Genomic DNA, 20148 nt, shown 5'->3' on the forward strand with positions numbered 1-20148 from the left:
TCGCTTGACAGCTGTCAGACAGCTTGCATTGCATCAGAGCTAGAGAGCAAAGAGGAGTGTAAAGCAAAGAAGAAGCTCTGTGGATGTTCACCAGATCCCTTCCTTAAAAAAACCCATGGTTTAAGGAGTTTTTCCAACAGATGCAGAAAGCCTTAGCAAATAGGCCTTGTGCCATTTTCTCCCTGCTTCCTCTAGAGGTAATTATCTTACTCCATCAATAGCGCTGTCAGAAATTGGGCACATAATTCAGCATTTAAATGAACAAGCAGTGTAATATTTCCTGTCTCCCACCGGCGTGTTTTGCAGCTCACATTCTTCTCTGTCACTCGCTCACTCTTGATGTATGTCCTGGGTGCAGTCCTTGAATGCCTTCTCTCCCCTGTGTTTCATTACAGATGTTGGCTCCGACTTGACACCTACTTCATTTGGAGCTTTATAGGACCGGCGACCTTGATAATTATGGTAAGAACTCCTAATTAACTACTCCATCTCTTAGGTCAAGAAATAAAACTTTTTCTGTCCCTTTTCTCTTTATCTTTAATTTACACAGATTAATTTGAGGAAGGCATGTTCTTCTTTGACCCCACCTGGCATAAGCAATTAGACCCTCATTATGAGAGGCTCTTGGCATTGCAAAATACTTGATCAAAATGGACCAGGGAGCTTCAGAATGGGCACTTGCAGAGTTTGGTTTCTACCAGTGAACATTTAGAAGTGCCAAACTCTAATTTGATGCCACTCACTGCTCACACCCCTTTTGAATTACAGAGTGCAGTTTTGCATTGATAATGAAAAAAAAAAATAAAAAAGGGAAATTTGGGGGGGGGGGGAGGGGGGATGAAAAAATGTCCAAACTGGAAAAGAAGTTTGATGAGGGTTTTTCCTTCCCAGCAGAAGTTGAAGCTTGTGTGACTTCATGTTTAGCACATTGCCAGCATATCAGCTAACAGAGCAACAAGGTAGAGAACCCAACTTTAGGGACAGCTGGAGTTTTCTTATACTTTAATCGCTGCAATATGGCTTAAATAAACCATCCTTTGTTTTGACTAGACTACAGTTTGGCTAGCCCAGAAAACCAGGCACTCTCACTTCAATGCAGACATTGTCTCTGCTTCTTCTGCTTCTCCTGCAACTTGGGAGCCATTTCAGCAGCCTTCCACATCAGGAAGGGGGCCATGCCACCAACTCCAACTGTTGGGGTTTTTTTTCCCCTTAAACAATTCATTCATAAAAAAGATATCTTCCCTTTTTGATTATGTCTCAAATCCTAGGCTGGGCTTTTGGGAAACTCCTTTCCAGGAATTGGCAGCCTTGTAGACACTGAGGCATAGAAACACTATCCCAATCTTTTACAGAACAAATCAAACTGTTTTCTTTTTGTTTTTCAACTTTGCATTGTGCTAAGCATCAGTTGTGATTTCCCTGCCCATCTACCCTGTTACACTGTGTTTTAAGGGTGTATTCATGGAAAAAGATGCTTTTATGCTTCGTTACAATGGAGCTGGCTAAGTAATATGCTTGGAGTGACTTTTCACAACTGTACACATCTCAGACACAGGAAAAGCCCTTAGAGCAAGTATTTTTAATTTTCCATAATGCTGTTTGAAGCACTACAGTAGAACCAGCCTTGTACCAGCAGTGCCACAGCTCTGGTAAGGCTATGGCATCACCAGTCCTGCAATCTACAGGCCAGCTCACCTTATAAAATGCTTAGAAATCTTCTGTGATTCAGTCACTATAGAACTGTACTGTGAGCTAATTTCCTACAGTAACCCATCTTTTACAGAGAAGGAGCTGACTTTATCCCCATCATATTGTGCTGTGTCACATAATTTTTTTTTTTTCCCCCTCCATTGCAGCTTAATGTCATCTTCCTTGGGATTGCTCTCTATAAAATGTTTCATCATACTGCCATACTGAAACCTGAATCTGGATGTCTTGACAATATCAAGTAAGTGGTTTTTCTCTGCCTGTTTCTGTCTTTTGCTGTTTATCCCCTCATTCCTCTGAGGAGCAAAATGGGAACCAGCTCTGCCAGCAGCAGTGCTAACCAGGGGTAATACCTTGGGCTGTGGCACTGCAGAGTGGTTTCTAAAAGATACCAAGTGGCTGATGATAAAGCACTACACTGGGATTTGGCTGCCATTTTCCATTCAATTTTGCATGAAGGAGGCAAAGCTGCATTTTCTGTCCTTGAAGCAGGTAACCTTCTAGTCTGTGTAAAGGAAACTGTGCCCAATAATTACCAGCTAATTATTGCAGTCTCTACAGGGAAGGTGTTGAAACTGTTCATTATTACTACTTCTCTGTGCTCTGAGGGCGGCTGCCTTACTTCTTTTCTGTTTGTTTTGGCCCCTGACAGATTCCATGACCCGAATTCTCCCCAAAGTCTGATTGCTTTCAGCAAAGTTATTGAGGATTTACCTGGGTGCCCACATCAGCGGGTGGGTGTGCTTGCCAGCCAAAGCATGTTTTCCCCTTGTACTGGGTTAACATCTGAGCCTGGGCATCTTACTGTTTAGCAAGCTGCTTCATTATATTGAGAGAATACTCCTCTCTGTCAGTGCCTGTTTATTCAACTACCTCTGGCTTTAATTACTCTCTTCAAAAATACAAGCGAGATTTCAGGTGCAGCGCATGATAAGATTGGGAGCCTGCTAATTAATAAAACCATCTAATGAGCTTCAGGAGGAGTAAATTGTTGGGAGTCAGCAGCTTACTGCTCACCCAGGAAAGGAGAGCGTGGTGCAACGTGGCTTGAAGTGGGTTCTCCTCTCTCTTTTGTGGTGGGAAGGGGAGAAAAGGCATAAGGGGAGCTCGTTAGAAGATGTCTGAATTGCACAGTTGCAAGGCAGCTCTCAGCAAGGCTGTTGTTCTTAGTTCTGAGCCACTCTTGCAGATGCAGCTTTAAGTTAAACCAGGTCAGGGCCCCTCCTGAAAACTTTCTCAGAGGGCAAGGCTTGCTATGCCATTGGTGTGCCATGACCTGGCATGGTCCTTTGGGTGAGTGTCTCAGGTGCAGCTTCTCCACCAAGGGTTGGGAGGAAAGGGAACTGGGGTCTGTACAAATGCAGGAGACCTCAGTGAGGTCAGAAACCCACAGCGCCCTCATTCGCTCCGGTTGTGGGCAGGCTGCTCTGCAGTGAACCTCAATTTCTCCTGCCATTGCTCTGCTATAAAATGAAATTAGAGGAGCAATCCCTCCTGGATGTCCAGGATTGATCCCAGAAAGATAGTCTGTCATTTGATCTTGGATGAGGCATTAAAGGCATGGTACATTTAATAACGTTTATTAATATGGCTACTTGTCATGCATTAGTGCTATGAGATTGCTCGCTGAGAACAGTCTCTGTAAGGTTACCCACACAAAATCTGTTTGGAAAGCCTTGCAGTATGACATTTTTAAATTAAAAACTGGGGAGAAAAAAACAACAACAAAGCCGTTATAATTAAAGCAGAAATAATAAATGCCTACTGAATAATCTTCTTGAGCTAATCTCTAGTATCTTTGTTTAAAATGCCAGGAATTTATACAACCAGTTGCATCAATTATAATGTCATTGTAAAATATTTTATAGGTTCTTTGGCAGATGAGTGTCTGTTCCTGATTTGACTTCATTAAAACGTTTTGAAAACACAAGCAATTAAAATACTTTTAAGTACGTTGCTGATACTCTTCCAAATGTGTTGCTTCATTACAAATTACTTTTTATGCTTGAGAAAATAAGAGCAACATAATATAAACTCAGGAAGACCCCAGGCTCACCCTAGGAAGTGTATCAGACCAAGCATTTCAGAACACACTTGATTGTAATTTCTGAATACCTAAGCAGGACGTCATTAAGTCTTCAAATTCAAGGCGTGTGTTCTCTCAGGGTTGGATGTGCTTGTGTTAGGAGGAAGTGCAGATTTGTTACAGAGAAGGGAATTCACCTTGGAGGGAGGTTTCCTAGGGAAGCAAGGGGCTTGCAATCTCCAGAAAATTTTTCAGTGAGATCATAGTTGTCTTCTAGATACAATCATAGTCTTGTTGCAGGTAAGATTGTGGTCTTCCTCCACAGTCATTGGCTTCAACTCAGTTGCAAAATGTGGATGTGTTACCGCAGTTCTGGAATAAAAAAGCCACAGAAGACATTATTTCACAGAGGACCACAAAGATCCTTTCTGAGCTTCCCTCTGTGGGTCTACAGGGTTAGTAAAAAGGCACCCAGGTCCCAGAGCCTTGCATCTTGTATCGGTTTATATTTAATAAAACTGAACTGAGGGCCTGCATTGGAGGGCCCCTTGCTGCCATCTGCATGTGACAGCTTTACAGCACACTGAGAGCTGAATGAGAGTTTGTTCTCCCAGTTCATTTCCTAGCATTACTCTGTGTTAGGCTGTGGTGAAGCTCTCGCAACATAAATCCTGAGCCTGTTTAACAACAGCAAAATACTTGATTCCCTATGGCAACGTAAAAATAAAGGCCATAAAATATTTTAATAGGCTGTTAATAAGCACCCCTGCAATCTGGTCCTTGCCTATGTCACTTTAAAGGTTAGAAATACATTATGAAGTGTAGAAAATAGAGAGCCAAATAACTCCACTTAAATTAATGAACTTGATAAGGGATCAGGTGTCACCTGGGATACCTTTAATTACTGCACCAACAGAAAAGCCATTCAAAGGGCAGTGCCTGAACCAGATGTTGTGTGGCTGATAGATTTGTAGGCACTGTGCAAAGTTGTAAAAATAAACTTCCCTAACCTTCAGGAACAGTCCCTGGATTATTGTGCCAGCATGGGAGATTCTGACATTGCTGTGGTGGGGCACTGGTTACCCAGGGGTTATCCAGCAAAAGATTTGATGAGTACAGACCTGGTTTATTTTTATCCTTGTAAACTTTTCTGGCTTAGCCCAGCACTTTCAAGAGGGAAGTAGGGTAACCACATATGTGGGTCCTGCCCTCTGTGCCAGTGGCATCCTCCCTGTATGACGGGTTGGTACTGAGCCGATTCAGCCAGTTGTGCCCAGTGAGACAGCAAGATCCGTGCTCTAGTCCTGTTTTTGAGGCATGTAGCCAGAAAAGATGTGAGCCTGTGTATGTGGGATATGTTGTTCAGAGCTGCAAGAGTTTCTGTGCCTGCCACTGATGCCAGGAAGATATTGGCTTCCGTTTCATAAGAGGTACCATCCCCAAGAGTAGCATGCTTTTACGTAGGCCCTTATGAAGAAGTTCTGTTTGGTGTCTTCCTTCAGTATATTTACGCAGGATTCATCCAGGGTTGGGATCTCTTCTGTCCTTTAAAGATCTCTTTAGTATGAAGTGACACAGACAAGAGTGCCAGAACAGCTGCCTGTTGGGTAGTGTCTGTAGCTTCTGCACATGCCTCCCCAAACACAGGATGGGGGAGATTTTCCTTGCCATCCTTTTATAGTGGCTGTTTCTGGGTCCTTCAAGTCCACTGTGACCATTGCTCTTTAATCTCTGTGTGGCTTGTTGGTGAACAGAGATGGGCAGAGAGGAGCATTGTTTAGTCCTTGGTGGCTCTGCCCACATGACACGGGTCTCACTCCTGGCCCCGCTGAGGCTAAAAGTGGGATGCAAAGGGTGCACAACAAGGCTCTTGAGCACAGACTAATTTACTGTCAACAAATGTACCCAGGAAGGCATTGTTTTGGAAGATTGATTCCCTCAGCCTTTATGAGCTTGCAGGGAAGACACATCTTTCAAGCCAGAGACTACATAAGCTTTTTGGACAGCGAAACCCTGCTGTGCTGCTTGCACCTGTAGCCTGTGAGGTGGAGACTGTAGGCATATCAGCACGGTATTGATGCACTCTTGCTAGCAGATGGCTCCTCATGAGGATGTGTTACCAGCTGGAATTCTTTAGAGCAGCTGTGAGGCTGTTTTACCGGAGGTTGCTGCTGTGTGGAGTGATTTCTGGAGCTGAGCAGCTCAAAGTCTCTCCTTCATGCTTTTCCATTGTGCAGGGAAGACGTTAGATGTGCAAAATGTCTCAGACTGTCGCAGGCAAGACAACCCTGAATCTTTTTCGTATTCACATTTCTGTAGGAAGCCTTATGTGACAGGGGAAAATACATTATATGTGAATAGTCCAGCACAGTTCTTCCGTTTTCTATACATCAGCTCCTTTCCAGGTGGTCAGGCGTGTACTGTGGTAGCTTCCACACCAGGTTTTCATCCAACCCATGCCAGATGCTGCAGCACAGCAAATCGTCCATGTTTCCAGATGCTGAACCACCACTCTCTGTGCAAAACAGGCTTTCAGACGAAGCCCCTCCTCAAGTACATTTGCGCTGTGTGGCAGTGCAGTGCTTGTTCTGCAGCCGTTTGAATACTGTTCATTCAAATCACTGTGGTTCTAGTAAAGGGAAAGAAAGAGGAGCTACACTGATGGTAATCCAGATGTGCTCCTCAGCGTATCTAGTGAAATCTGAGCTCTTGTCTTTGCTGCAAGCTCTCATTGTGCACTGTGTGGGGTGCATTAGTTAGTGACATGAAAACTGCTAGAAAATTGGAAGGGAAAAACAGTCATTTAGCTAACACAAGGCAAGTCCTACAAGCAGATTAAGAGGGTTCATGAATGGGGGCAAGCAGCTGCTGCACCTGAAGTCACAATGGGCATTTTCAAATGGCTGGATGGGAGAGGATCCCTCTCAGCAGAGACCAGAACCCATCATTTTCTCTTCCTTTCAGACATAACCTTTCCTTTGAAGTTCCCACGGGCATCCATCCCTTCTCTCCCTGGTGCTGCCTGGCTGTGGTTGCATCTGTTAGTGTTTCATAGGCCAGACCAGACTTCCTGACATTCTTCTGTGCTGTAGTATGTGGCACTGAGATTTTAGTTTGTTTACTTTGGAAGAGCAACACGTCAGCTGTAGCTGCCAAGAGCAGTTGCAGACCCGTGAGAAAGAAGGCAAGAGGCAAAGGGCTTTGTCAGTTTGTTTCCCTTTTTGTCCCACTTTTTTGTGTTATTGTTCTAGTCAGGGTATAGCTTGGTTTGTGCCATAGGCCACCTGGATGCTCTTTAGAAAGCACATGTGGGCACCCCTCCAAAGAGGAGTGTGTCAGGCTGCAGTCCTGGGTTTGTTGGAAAAACTCATTTAGTGCAGTAGAAACTCACCTGGAAGTCATGCTGGAAATTTAATTTTCTTTCCTTCAGACAGGGAGACCCAGGGTCTTAGGTGGGAGCACCTTTTGTTGCTAAAGAGGCACTATTAATTAGGGGCCTTCAGATAGTTTAATCCTGGCATTAATCACTGTAGTTCCGCTGCAGTTTTCTTCCTCTTGTGGAAACCTGCTCCCATCCCATCTTCCACAATGAAAGAATAAGCACTATATCAAAAACGTGAAATTCCCTAGAAAAACATGTATTTATTCCGAGCACACAGGAGATAATGTTTTTAGGCATTGTGACCGGATTCACATGCTGAAATCCCATTAACGGGGATGAAGCGGAAATGTCCTGCATTGCAGCCTTCAGAAATCAATCCTCAGATGACCCAAATGAGCCCTCCTCAGCTTGCTGGATGCCATGGAAGTTTCAAATGGTCCACAGCTAAAGGCATCCAGCCCTGATTTAATGACTAAACAAAAAAGTATATGTTTTCTCAAATTTCTGACTGGAAACAAAACCCACACCATACTCCTCTATTGTGTATTTATTTCCATAGAATTCTCTTGCTCGAATGCTTGCAAGAAATAAATCTAAGAATGCACAACTTAACAGCCAAAAGTAGGAGCCAAATGTAAAGATTTAACCTTGATTATTACTATATAAAACCTTGCAAAGCCCAGTATGGGCTCTTTCAGGGAGTCTGGGCGAGGCTGGGGGAGGTGAAGGATGGAGAGCACCAGGCACAAAGCTGAGAAGCCTCTTTTGAAGATTTGCCTCTTTTAAAAGCGTTGCCATAGCCCGCTCTCCCCATATGTTGTATGGGTGTGATTATCTGCTCATTTTCGTGCTTCAACATATGTATTTTATTTGAAGAGACATGACTAATCCCAGCCCCCAGATTAGCTTGTTGTTTCAGTCCTGTGGGTTTGCTTAAGTCAGAAAAAAAATCCTTAGTTAGGTAGAAATTGAAAACAAAGGTTAAATAGAACTTCCAAAAATCATCTGTAGAAATGTTTAAATTAAATCCTTGATTCAACACGGTGGTATTGTGCTGGCAGGAACAGAGGTTTACCAGTCTAGTTTTATTTACTCAGCTGATTGAAATGCAGAAAAAAGTAAACATCCCAGGTTTGGTGCAGTGGGGAATGAGTTTTGAAAATGCAAGATTTTTTTTTTTCTCCTTTGATATGAAGAACTTACATTACCAGTGAAGAACAATAATTTGTAGCAGGTATGCTTTTACTAATGGAAGATTAATCTGTGCTTTGTCCTAGCCGTTTTAGAAGCAAAACAAAGTAGAGAGACAATAAGGATTATTCCAGCTTTCTCTATGGAGATTTAAGATCCTCAATTGGTTTCCAGATCATCTTTGTTTAATCATAAAATGCTACAACTTGGAAATAGTTTGTTATGCCAAAGGGTCTGGAACTGAACATTGCATTGGGTTCACCCAGGGGACTGGACTTGCAGAACAGCAGCACTTTAATCCTTCATTACCTCTGGGTTTGTGGTCGCTTGGGAGTGCAGGTCCTTGGAGGCAGGACACAGTACAATGAGAGGGTTCAGCTCTTGCGAAAAGGGTGCAGTCCTTTATCTTCAGAGCTCTCAGATTTGTGGAGAAAGGGCTGAGGGTCTGGCAACATGAACACTCCCTATTTGGAGCAGCAGATGGGGAGAGGAAGTTTCATGCACCCATGTGCTGACTGGACATTACCTATAACTTAAAACAACAGTGCCTGTACAGAGTGAGCTCTCTTTAATGATTTTCATACAGCCCAACTAGCAAAATAGAAAGATTAACTGAGTGGGCTGTTCAGGAAGAGGACGTTGAAAAATCTCTCCTTCCCACCCAGCTGTGCTGTATGCAGCATTTTTGGACTCCTCTGACTTCTGGGGACAGCAGGCTTAAAGCACAGCAGCTCCAGGGATGGCTTCTGTAAAGGAATCATCCATGGGTTCCTGTTCCAGGAGAGGATAATCTGATCCTAGGGAACTAAAAGGGTTCCCGAGCCGGTGTCTGGGTCTGGATAAACTTGGATGAGAAATAAGTGTGTTTTAACAGTGCTTGGGATGTGCCGACAGCACGTTCTCTGTCACCAGAAATCTTAACAGGAGTGTTTTGCAAGGATGACCAAATGATCTGAGTGCTTTGGAAAATGAGGAATAGCTTTTTTCTCCCTTGGAAAACCTTCCCCTCCACAAAGTTTAGATACTGGCTGTGGAGTACTGAGCTGGGCATTAGAAACTGCTTCCCTCATTTTCATTGTCCTGGAGCTCAGGCCATGATCTTTGTGTTTCATGTCGCCTTGAGAGAGAGTACCATGTCTTCACAGCCTGATGGTCATAGAATCATAGATTTATAGAATATCCTGAGGGTATTGAAGTCCAGCTCCTGGACTTCTACACAGGAGAACACCCAAAAGGCATTTTCCAAAGGCTTCTTGAGCTCTGTTAGGGTTGGTGCTGTGACCACTTCCCTGGGAAGCCTGTTCCAGTGCCCAACCACCCTCTGGATGAAGAACTTTTTTTCTGATATCCAGTCTAAACCTCCACTAACACAACTTCTGGCCATTTCCTTGGGTCCTGTTGCTGGTCACCACAGAGCAGAGATCAGTGTCTGCCCCTCTGCTTCCTCTCATAAGGAAGGTGCAACTGCAGTGAGGTCTCCCCTCAGTCTCCTCTTTATCAGGCTGAACTAGCCAAGAGTTCTGTCAGATCTCCCTGGATCCTGTGTAAGAAAGCACCAAGCTTCCTAGTCCCCTGGTTAACTCGGTGCTGCTCCTATATAGCCTTCATCTGCATCTCTGCATGAGCAAACCCGAACAGGCAGCCTAAAGCAAACCCAGAAAAACCACTCAGAGTTGGCACCAAATGAATTATTTACAAGCTTCCCACCAAGAAAAGGTATGGCACATTTATATTTTGCCTGAGGGTAGAGTTTGTGAGCACCTCAGAGGCAGAAGCCGTTCCAATTCTGGAAAAACATCAGAGACTGCACTTTCGTCTGGGTGCCTTTTTCCCCCAGAGATGATGATGGCAGCATCTGATTTCATTTGTTGCAATCTGCTCCTGTTTGAGTTTTTCACAGAAGGGTTTGGTTGATATCTGATTGTTTTGATTTGAGGTTTCAGTTGTTTACCTATGTTTTTGTAATGGTTGTGTTAATGTTGAATGGTTATTGTAAAGCACTAATCTTCCCACTGACGGGTGTCATCCTTTCTGAATTAAAAAAAAAAAAAAAATCAATGAGTGGTTATTGATTTGAGAGAGTGTCCTGGAAGATATTAAATACCTACAGTCTTTCTGTGAACCCATAAATCATGATTATTGTTTTAAAAGGCCATACATTTTAAGCACTTTGTCAGCAAGCCCTGCTGGTGCTATTTGGATAATACAAATGTGTCTAAAGGCTTTGCTGAATCCATATAGTGTGGAAACAATTAGATATGTGGTTACACATCAGTGTGGCTTGAATAATTGTGCCATGCCTCTGCAAAGTTAGGAGGAAGGAAATAAACAGGGTAAGCAATTCTGAGGGTAATTAATTACTTACGGAAAATGAGATGAACTTAACAGAATTGCTCTTTCCAATTGCAATAATTTAAGGACAAGTCTCAGAAAGCAGGACATGACTTCCCTGGGTGAATTGAGGGTAAAGGGATGATGCTTTGCCTTTGGCAGAAAAGCCCAGCCACTGTTTGCCCCAAATCATAGTCTTGGGTGTCACATAGGGCCAGGGAAGGTTTGGCCTCATTAGTCTGAATAATATTTGCAGATCTGCTGGTGGAAACCAAAAGTGCCTTTCAGTATATATAAAATTGCCCTTATGCCAGGTGGTAAAGCCCCAGCCTTTACAGATCTCCAAGGCATGCAAAGGCAGGAGTTTCTCCTGCAAATGAAGCTGTGGCAGGCTCACTGACCCCTCGAGATGGTTACAGATGTCTTCAGGGGACTGGCCGCCTACTGGCAAAGACAGTGTGGGAACCAGAAGATGAGACTGGTAAATGATTACTTGGAAGGCTGTGTAATGAACACAAGCAGCCTAAGGAAGGAGATTAGGTAGCCATCTGGCTTCATGCCATCAAGGTGGTAACTTTGTCATGAAATGCGAAGGCAGAATCCTTTAAGCACTCTTTTATTGCTTGCTATTGATTTTTCTCGCCATGAAGATGTTCCTTCACTAATTAACGATGAACCCGTTTGCTTTATGAGGGGAGTGCTGGACTTCCCAACTCCTTCCTGTAGATTTTCAGCAGTTCAATAAATCAATCTTTTCTAATCCTTGAAATTTAAAAATAAATAAGAAAAAGCAAAACATTCCTACTACTTCATATCGGCAGGCAGTGGGGAGACACAATAGCACGCTTTATTTTGTATTTCCCTCCTGCTTGCCTGCAGGAAACATCTGCCCCTCTGCTTTATTTGCACCATATTAAAATTAATTCCATGGGTCTTTCTGAATGCTTTTGAGGGGACACATCATCCATCGTTTTTATTTGGGTTTCATCACCCCTAACAGCTACTAAAGGTCCTGTATACTCACTTTGGTGTTTTTCCTTGCTAGCAAAACAGGTATTTTGGGGCCCAAGGCATGAGTTCCTGTGCTTACTGAGCCTTTTCCTGCTATCATAGAGATGGGAAAATACTTGGAATTATGAAAAGAGTGATGAATTTAAGTTAAGCAAAGTTAAACTGTAAAGGGTTATATGAAATGATAGTGTGTAAAGTCGATTAGTTATGTAGGGTTTTATTAAAGCCCTAGGTTTACTCTAAATGTGGCTCAAAACTACACTTCATTAAAAAAAAAAAAAAAAGCTCTTTTAAAAGTATAAGAAGACTGGCTATTATTCTTTTTAAATGAGAGCTGAATAGCTGCTTTTTGATAACAGACTTTCTCTGTTTAGCAGCATTTTAGAACTAATCTGTATGTGAACATAAATTCTTGACTTACTTTTCCTGCTGCAAAAAAAGTAGAAGCTTTAACATTTCAGGATATTGCCAATCTACGTACATGGAAGTCATTTTGTAATATAAGTTGCAGATTGTCTGTAACTGTTTTGGGCTGTCTGTGTATATCCCAACAATTTGGTCTCCTCGTGACAGAAAGGTGTTTCTTGGGGTTTTAAAAGGATAGGCAGTGCAAAAGGGGTTCTTGAGCTTAGGATGAATTGGTTTTGAAAGTCCTTAAGCACCTAAACAAGGATATAATTAGCTAATTTTAGCAACTTTGTTAAGAAAGTATTGGTCTGGAAATAACACAGGGATATAGAAGGTAATATGAACAATCCTTTCTCATCACCGAAGGAGAAGGTACTCTGGGAAATTGAATGACATCTAACTTAAATAAGATTTTGAAAGAATTTTACATGATGTGTAATTAACCTTAAGAAGTCTTTGCCCCAAGGTAAAGTCCGGGCTTTTTTAGGATTAGAAAATGAATTAGGTATTTATACAGATTGGTAGACCATCCACTATCCATCATCTGGGCTGCAAAGAAACACAAGGGAGGTGAAGTAAGATTTCACAGGTTCAATGAATAATGCAGCCACTAAAGATCAGCTTTTTACCTTCAGGTATTTGAAAGTGAAGCCCTCACATAAGCCATCATTCAGGTTTCCCCTGCAGTCAGTAGAGAAATGTATTTCTTCAGGGAATGGCGAAGCCCCACCTACCTTAAATACCTGTCCTTTTAAGGGATAAATTCCTCTTTGGGGGTACCAGTCTGACATTAACTGTGGGGGGAGCAGAGTCACATAATTTAAATGTAATGGGCTATATCCCTTACTGCCAGGTATTGGATGAATTTATCCAAATCTGGAGATAGCACTTTAGATGCAGCATCTCAAGCTGTGCTAGGCTAGATTTTCCAACAATTTCTGCTTCAACTATTACTTGCTTTTACCACTAGTGAATATAATTTCAGTTTTCCCATCAGCACCTCCATTTTTCTGGGAACTAAGGCTCTTCCAAGGCTTTTCTCTTGTCTAAGTGATGGTTTTTATGTATTGCAGATAATGACACAGTATTACTGCAGCACTGATAGGTTTCACAGACTACCACGGGTGAAAAAAAAACCATTCTGAATTTTTGTCAGAAATTGTTGCTAACACAAGAGTTAAGCTTCTTACAACACTTGAGTTGGTAAAATAAAAAGGATTGTATTTCATGAGGGATATAAGAGACTAAGTTCTGTGGCCCCTATGTGTAGAGAATTAAACTGGGAGTTAGGCATCTTTGAAAATCTCACTTCTTTAGGCGCCTGTTTGCTCTGGGCAGTGGGTCCTAGAGACATCCATGTTGGAAATAGCATAAAAACTGCCAAGGTCTTTTTGATGGTTTTCTCCTGAGCTTCTTTCAAGTGTTAGCCTCAAGCTCAAAGGGAATCTGAGTTTACCAATTTCGCATTTTGTCTGTAGAAAAATGAAATGGAACCTTCAGCTGCCTTGAAGAAACATTATTATGAGTTGATGAAAAATTTTGTGAGGGTCTGGATAGTATCAACAGTATAAAAAAACCCTCTAATTCTGTAGTTTTATAATCTAGTGCTGGTTGCTTTTCAGTATAAAGTGTTTACCATAAAACCTGAGGGCTTGTGAACACAGCAATAGAAATGCAGGCCCTGCTCCTGCCCACGTTGCTGGGCTGACAGCTCCAGATTGTCTCATATCTTCATTTCATTTAATTGCATTGTAGGGGTGCTGCAGGTTGCCAGTATTAACCAAAGGAGGTCTCAGCAGGATGGACTGGCCCTGGCTGTGTTGACAGGAGTAACAAGATGAACATGCTGAGCCATCCTCCATCTCTGGCACCCATGGGGGTTTCTGCGAGGGATCGCAGGTTCAAACGTTCCGTGTCGGTGGGGAGGGGAGGCCTGGGAGTTGGCCTGCTCTCCCCACGCGTTGCACATCGCCTGCCACACAGGCAGGGTTAGGCACACAGCCTGTCCCAGAGGGGCAGGGAGACTCCCCTAGGAACATGCCTGTGACTAGTCTTGTGTCCCCACAGTGACAGGAGCTCACTTTGAGTGATCCAGCTTGGTTTCTTCATCACTGCAGGGAGCTGCTCTTCACCCTTTGCCTGGCAGAGGCTTTTCTTTGCTCTTCCCCATGAAATGGTAGCAAATAGGCCCATGCCTTGTCACCCAGGGCTTTAGAAGATCCTGATGCAATTACCTCAAGAATACTGCAGTTTGGCTGATAATGTGGCAACTTGGGAGTTCCACCTAGGAAAAGTAAATGGCAATAAAGATACCCCTGTAACACACCGCAGCCCCACAGGCAGGGAGTGCTGGAGACGTGGTGAAGTTTTGCCTCTTGAACATGTGAAAGCCGCCTGTGGTGGCTATGCTGGGGCTTCAAAACTTGTCTTCTCCAGGGACAGCCATTATGTTTAAAAGACAGTTCAAAGTCAATTGGCAGCTGTGTGGTGGTAGCCAGGAGGGGTAGCTGCAGCTCACAGCTAGCGATGCATGCTTCTGTGCATTAAGCCAGCCTTCCCAGTCACATTTCAATTCCCTGGGGCAGCAAGCCAGGCTGGCTGGTGTGTTCCAGGTGCACCTGATGCCAGTCCACCTTTGGTTTTGGTGATGGCTGGTGGGAGAAGGGAGGGGAACCAGTAGTAAACTCTATTCTCTATGTCATTATATTTCTAATGTTGGTGTTCTTGTCTTTATGTCTATGCATTCTTTAGCTATGAGGATAACAGACCCTTCATCAAGTAAGAATGACCTGAATGGCTGATAAATTTCATTTATCAGTGTGGTCTCATGAACCAGCTGTCAGATCAATATTGAAAAATCATTAAAGCTTCTGTTATTCGCTTTTGAGGCAGAAGAGCAAACTGTGCAGGAAAATGGTCAGGCATACAGCTAAGGTGCAGAGTAAATGTGCTGCATGTGTATTGCCAACCAATTGTCACCTTATTTGCTTAATATTCTTTAATTGGATGTTACTTGAATTCAAGGTGAAAGTCCCCAAGTTAATCCTGTGTAGTACAGACTTGTTTTACCAATAGCAGCTTCTAGTCCACTGTGCTCTTTCACTGGGATTGCTTTATGGTAATATAAATACAGAAGCAAATTTTGAGAAAGGTGCATGGGTGCTATTCCCGATGATTCCCTTTCTAGTTAATGGGAGTAGTGCAAGCAAATCTGTGTGCATTGGTGCATTGGAGACTCCTTACTCATTGGAGTACCTCCTAATTGTCCCTAATTGTAAACCACTGATTTTCAAATGCACCAACAAATGGATATTTTTGTTTCTTTATTGCAATAAAATTCCACTACAGGAAAGAAAAACCATGAAAAAGAAGTAGCAAGTCTGTACAAAGACCAAGACAAAAACCTCAAGCTGCACCAAAAAAAAAAACCCCAAACCTATGAAGAAAGCCAAAAATGCCTGGAAATTACATACCTTAGGGCATCTGCGCTCTTTCTCCTGCAACCAAAAAAGTAATGTGCAGTAGCACAAAATAGAAGCAAACCAACTTTGCAGTAGACTTTCAGTTTGTTCTTCTGGTGAAGAGTCCTTTGTGTTCATTCTTTCAGCACCATTCCCATGTTCTCTTTCATCGCTTGGTTCTGGTTTTTTTCTGCGGATACGGGATGGAGCTATTCATAGTGATCTCCACGTCCTCTTTATCACCGGCTCTTGTTTTCTGAAGCACAACACTGTAATGCGTGCAGTTTGCACTGCTGGGGGTCCTCTGACCCACAGATTCCTTTCCATCACTGTAGGTGGCATATCTTCACTAAATAACTGTTTCATTCCTGCACACCTCTGCAGCCAAAGGCTCTTTAATCAGATTCAAGAATGGGCTGTGCTTCAGAGCAGAATACTTTTGTGATATCCAGGGAATCATTTTTAAAAGACTCTGCAAGTGCAGGAAGCTTTTATCCTGGGATGAGCAAAGAAGAGGAAGGAAAAAAAAAAAAGGGGGGGGGGATTTCCACGTAATTTTTCTTCTTTTTTTGATGAAAAAGAAAATTATTTGTATTTTATTAATTGGTATGCAATTAGGACAATAGTGTGCTCTCACTGAGGGTGGAATCTTGGGGAGAAAAATACCCCAAGCGACTAAAGCTGTAGACTTTATCTAGTGGCTACCTTTCTGAAGGATTGTGAGAGTGTCTTTTCAATTTGCATCACGCTAAATATTTATTAGTGGGATTGACTGGAAATGCTTCAAAGGAGCTGTTCTGGTCTGCTGGATACATAATAGTGATTTTTAAAGAACTGTCTTAATAAGCAGTTACCTTAGGGAGCTCTTCTGGTCATGTGGTAAAATAAAACATATTTTATAAACTTCAGTGGAAGACTTAATGCTGCATTTTCATTCTAATACCTAAAGAAAAAAAACAAAACAAACAACAGAAGACATGAATACAGCATTAGTATGCTTTTCTTTGTGACAAACCCTGCTAAAAGGAAAAGGATTTGAGGCTCTAGCTGCCATGGCATCTCCGTAGCAGAGATTGTCTGTCTGACCTCTGCAGGACTGATTTGTCCCCCCAAGTTGCTGCTGCTTCATCTTTTTCCCCCTTGCTCCATGCTCTGCTTAGCAGATGGAAGCCCAAACATTCCAAACACAGGTCACGTTTCTACAAGGCTGAAGTGGCTTGGAAACATAGGTAGATCTTTGTCCCTGTGAGCCCTTCTGCAGCATCCCAGGGGGCTTTGGGCAGACAAGGAAGCAGAGGTGCTGGCTGACTGCAGTCTTGTCTGTTTTGGGGTGTAGAAGGGCTAAACAGTGAGGAAGGGGTACAAAGACTGGATATCAATGCCTTCATTTTTATGATGTTACACCTAATGATAGCAGGGGATGACAGAAGAAAATCAAAGCCTTCAGGTAAAGAGCAAACAGATATTCAAGATGCTGCTTGCTTCCCAGCTAGAAGTTGACTCCCTCCGCTGTGCAGCAGCAATTCCTTTAAAGTTGTAGGTAACACATCATGTGAAAACTAGGGAGATGGCTAGGAGCAGGACAGAGTTCCTATACTGCTTCTCGCACTTCATATATTGTCCTGGTATTTGAGAAGGTAGTTTAGGAGATGACTAAATGTTATTTAGCAGGGTAACATGGAATACTTCTCCTGCCATCCCAGCAGAGCTTCCAGCTTTCCTGAAAAAACCCAAAAAACCTAACATGCAGCAGTCATCCCATGTCCCCAGCTCTGTTGTCCAGGCAGAAAGTCAGTGGGAGAAAGCAAGCAAAAGCTGTCTGCTACCCGTATTTGTTGGAACATTTGGGGCCAAGCAGTGACTGCTCCTCTACTCCCACTGCCCTCCTGAGGTGGAGCAAGTGATAATCTTAGTTTTGCAGCCCATGTGAAGAAGGATTACCCCTCCTTTTCTCTGGGCAGAAGCGTGGCAGCAGTTACCGCGTTAGCAAATGTAGTGTGTGAGTGCCTGTACGAGTATACACACTTCCCCTCATCGTAGGGTGGAAGAAGTGTGAAGCAGCATTGCAAAGAACATCCTTGTGTGGAGTGAATCTGGCAGGCAGGGAACGCTTGCCCACCTGCCTGTAGCTGTTTATCTGGCTTACAGGCATATGGGAGACTAGCTAAAATGCAGCAATACATGTGTCTTGGTGTTAAGTGTAAATAAAGAAGCTAATCCAGCTGGCAGTCCTGTGAAACCAGTGGACACTAAAAAAAAGTGACAATCAGAGTTGTTGTTTCATTTGGTTTATTTTCTTTTCCTTCATTTGCAGAAATAACATCTACATGTCATTTACATGCACACTGCTTTTACATATTTAAAAATAAAGGAGACATTGTGGTTTCAAATGTGCTTTGGTTATGATAAATTTCTATGCTCGTAACACTTCCATTTCCTTATATTTCCCTGAGCTTGAAGATTTGTAAACTGCATCCAGCTTGAAGACAAAAGCTCCCTGTGATTTATTTTGATATGCTGTTTTCTTTTTGCTAAAACCAGGGGCAAAGTCTTCCTGCCTGTAGACACATGCCTTCTTTTGTGTAGGTGAAAAACCAATCCCTTTCTTTTTTGTTTGTTTGTTTCTCCTAACAGGTCCTGGGTTATAGGTGCAATAGCCCTACTCTGCCTATTAGGACTGACCTGGGCATTTGGACTCATGTATATTAATGAAAGCACAGTCATCATGGCGTATCTCTTCACCATATTCAATTCTCTGCAGGGAATGTTTATATTCATTTTCCATTGTGTCCTCCAGAAAAAGGTAAGACGGATGGTTCCCAGCAGCAAGAGAGGTGGTAACAAGGTGTTTTGTTGCCTAACAACCACAGCGTAGCATTGTCTCTGTGCCCTGAATTTGTATCACACATATTATCTCTGTGCACCTAATAAGGGTAGTATTTAGACTGGAAACAGCAAGATGCTGGGAAATGAGGTTCTAACAAGGATATGTGGCAGTGGCATTTCAGGAGCCAGGGCCCTGGCAACAGATGTGTCAGAGGCAAGGGAAAAGGCAGCTGTCAGTTTGCAGGGCTCGGTAACAGGGCTTTGCCTGCTGTCAGCCAGATTCTCCTTCCCTGTATGCCAGTGTGAGAGGGGAGAGAATCCACAAGCATCCAGAAAGTGCTCACGTGGCTCAATGCTCACAGCAGAACGGAGCCTTACATCCTCATTTGCAGTCCCTGCAGGAAATCACCCCTTTCCGTGGCAGCATATGTGGGTTGATGGGATGTAATAGGGGCTGCTTCCCCTGCTTTTTTTGAGGACTGAAGGACCTGCTCTCTGCAGCGGTTCATTAGCCTTTGTATTGCTTGGGTCTGAGATGGTGTTTTGGAAATCTTCCTCAAAGCAAGCACAGCAAGTGCTTCTTGGTGGAAATTGAAGTATGCCCCAATTAACATTTGCAAGATAACAGTAGAGTAACTTAGATAAACTCTAGGGGAAAAAAACCCCAACAGAATAAAAGCTCTGTGTTTATGTAGATCAAATTTACAGCCTCTGACAATCAGTAGTAAGTATTTTTAAGAACCTTTTTGTTCTCTACTTAAATTCAGTATTTCGGAGCTCTCCAATTATGTGCATGTCTGCTGATAATTATGTACATCTTAGTTTCAAAGGGCAGTTTACTGAACCAATATAAACATAGGGAAGAGTTTATGTGGATACGCTGTCCCAGTTTCTCAGGGTAATAACCGATATCTTTCAGCAAAATGGCTTATTGAGGAAGGTCAGGTCCATGTTGAGATCTGTCCTCTATCTGAGGGCCACGGGCTTGCTCCTCTGTTACTCACATTTTGCTGTACAGGGAAGGGAGATCCAGCCCATGAAAACATAATCAAAATTCATCGTAATAAGTGAGCTCTGCAAGAGATGCCTCTGGAAGGATCTGCAGAGCTGTGTGAAAATGTCATTCTTGGAAACAAAGGAAGACTTTTGGGGTTAAGACTTTTGTCCTTGTCGTTGCATCTCAAATTTGTCCATCTTAAGAAGCTTAAAAGCTTTATCTAGATGCAATTTCCTGCTGATGATCCCAAACCTTTCAGCAAGAGTGTTTCCAGGCAAGATGACAGTAAGAGTGTAGGAAGCATCACCATTGCGTATTAAACCTGCAGATGCCTCTCTGATGAGGAGTTTGAATTTCTGCACCATTCTCACTGGTGCTTTTTCTCACCTCCAATGCACCCTGCAAAGGGTCGATCCCTAACCCAGCATCCCTGCACAGCTCTGCAGCCTCCTTGGCTCATGGGGTTCTCAGTCAGCACGACAGAGCCATTCTCTTTTCTGTCTTAAGCCAATTTGCACCCTTAAACCATCACTGATAGCTGTGGAATTGTTCCTGATTTACGGCTGCACAGAGGGAAGGAGAATGCAGCTGGTACCTTGCTGTGGGGTGGATGCACCTCTCTGACCTAAGAGCTGAGGGAGGTATTATTTAAGAGGAGAAAAAAAATCCTTTCCTTTCCTATCTATCATGGCCTAGAAAATCAGCAAAATGCTGCAGAGAGGCAAGCAGTGGGTGGCTAATTAAAGCAATTGAATTATTTTCTCTCAGCAAAGGATTGATTAGGCACTCGAGCATATTGGGCACT

At 43.0% G+C, this 20148-nt stretch overlaps 1 protein-coding gene across 17 annotated transcripts in view; it reads left to right on the forward strand.

Moving 5' to 3' along the window:
* ADGRL3 (adhesion G protein-coupled receptor L3) overlaps positions 1 to 20148 on the forward strand; it is a gene marked incomplete at both ends in the record, with an annotated part of 305662 nt that overhangs the window by 259748 nt on the left and 25766 nt on the right. For 9 of the 17 annotated variants that reach the window (XM_082281570.1, XM_082281585.1, XM_082281572.1 and 6 more), the window contains 3 exons: positions 396 to 462; positions 1860 to 1951; positions 18155 to 18323. In XM_082281570.1, coding sequence (XP_082137696.1) covers positions 396 to 462; positions 1860 to 1951; positions 18155 to 18323 — 328 coding nt within the window. Of the gene's footprint in view, positions 1 to 395; positions 463 to 1859; positions 1952 to 14810; positions 14838 to 18154; positions 18324 to 20148 lie in introns of all 17 variants that reach the window. The other 8 variants (XM_082281579.1, XM_082281571.1, XM_082281584.1 and 5 more) reach the window with 1 other exon arrangement.

The sequence above is a fragment of the Coloeus monedula genome, assembly GCF_965178545.1.
Source record: "Coloeus monedula genome assembly, chromosome: 5".
NCBI classification, from domain to species: domain Eukaryota; kingdom Metazoa; phylum Chordata; class Aves; order Passeriformes; family Corvidae; genus Coloeus; species Coloeus monedula.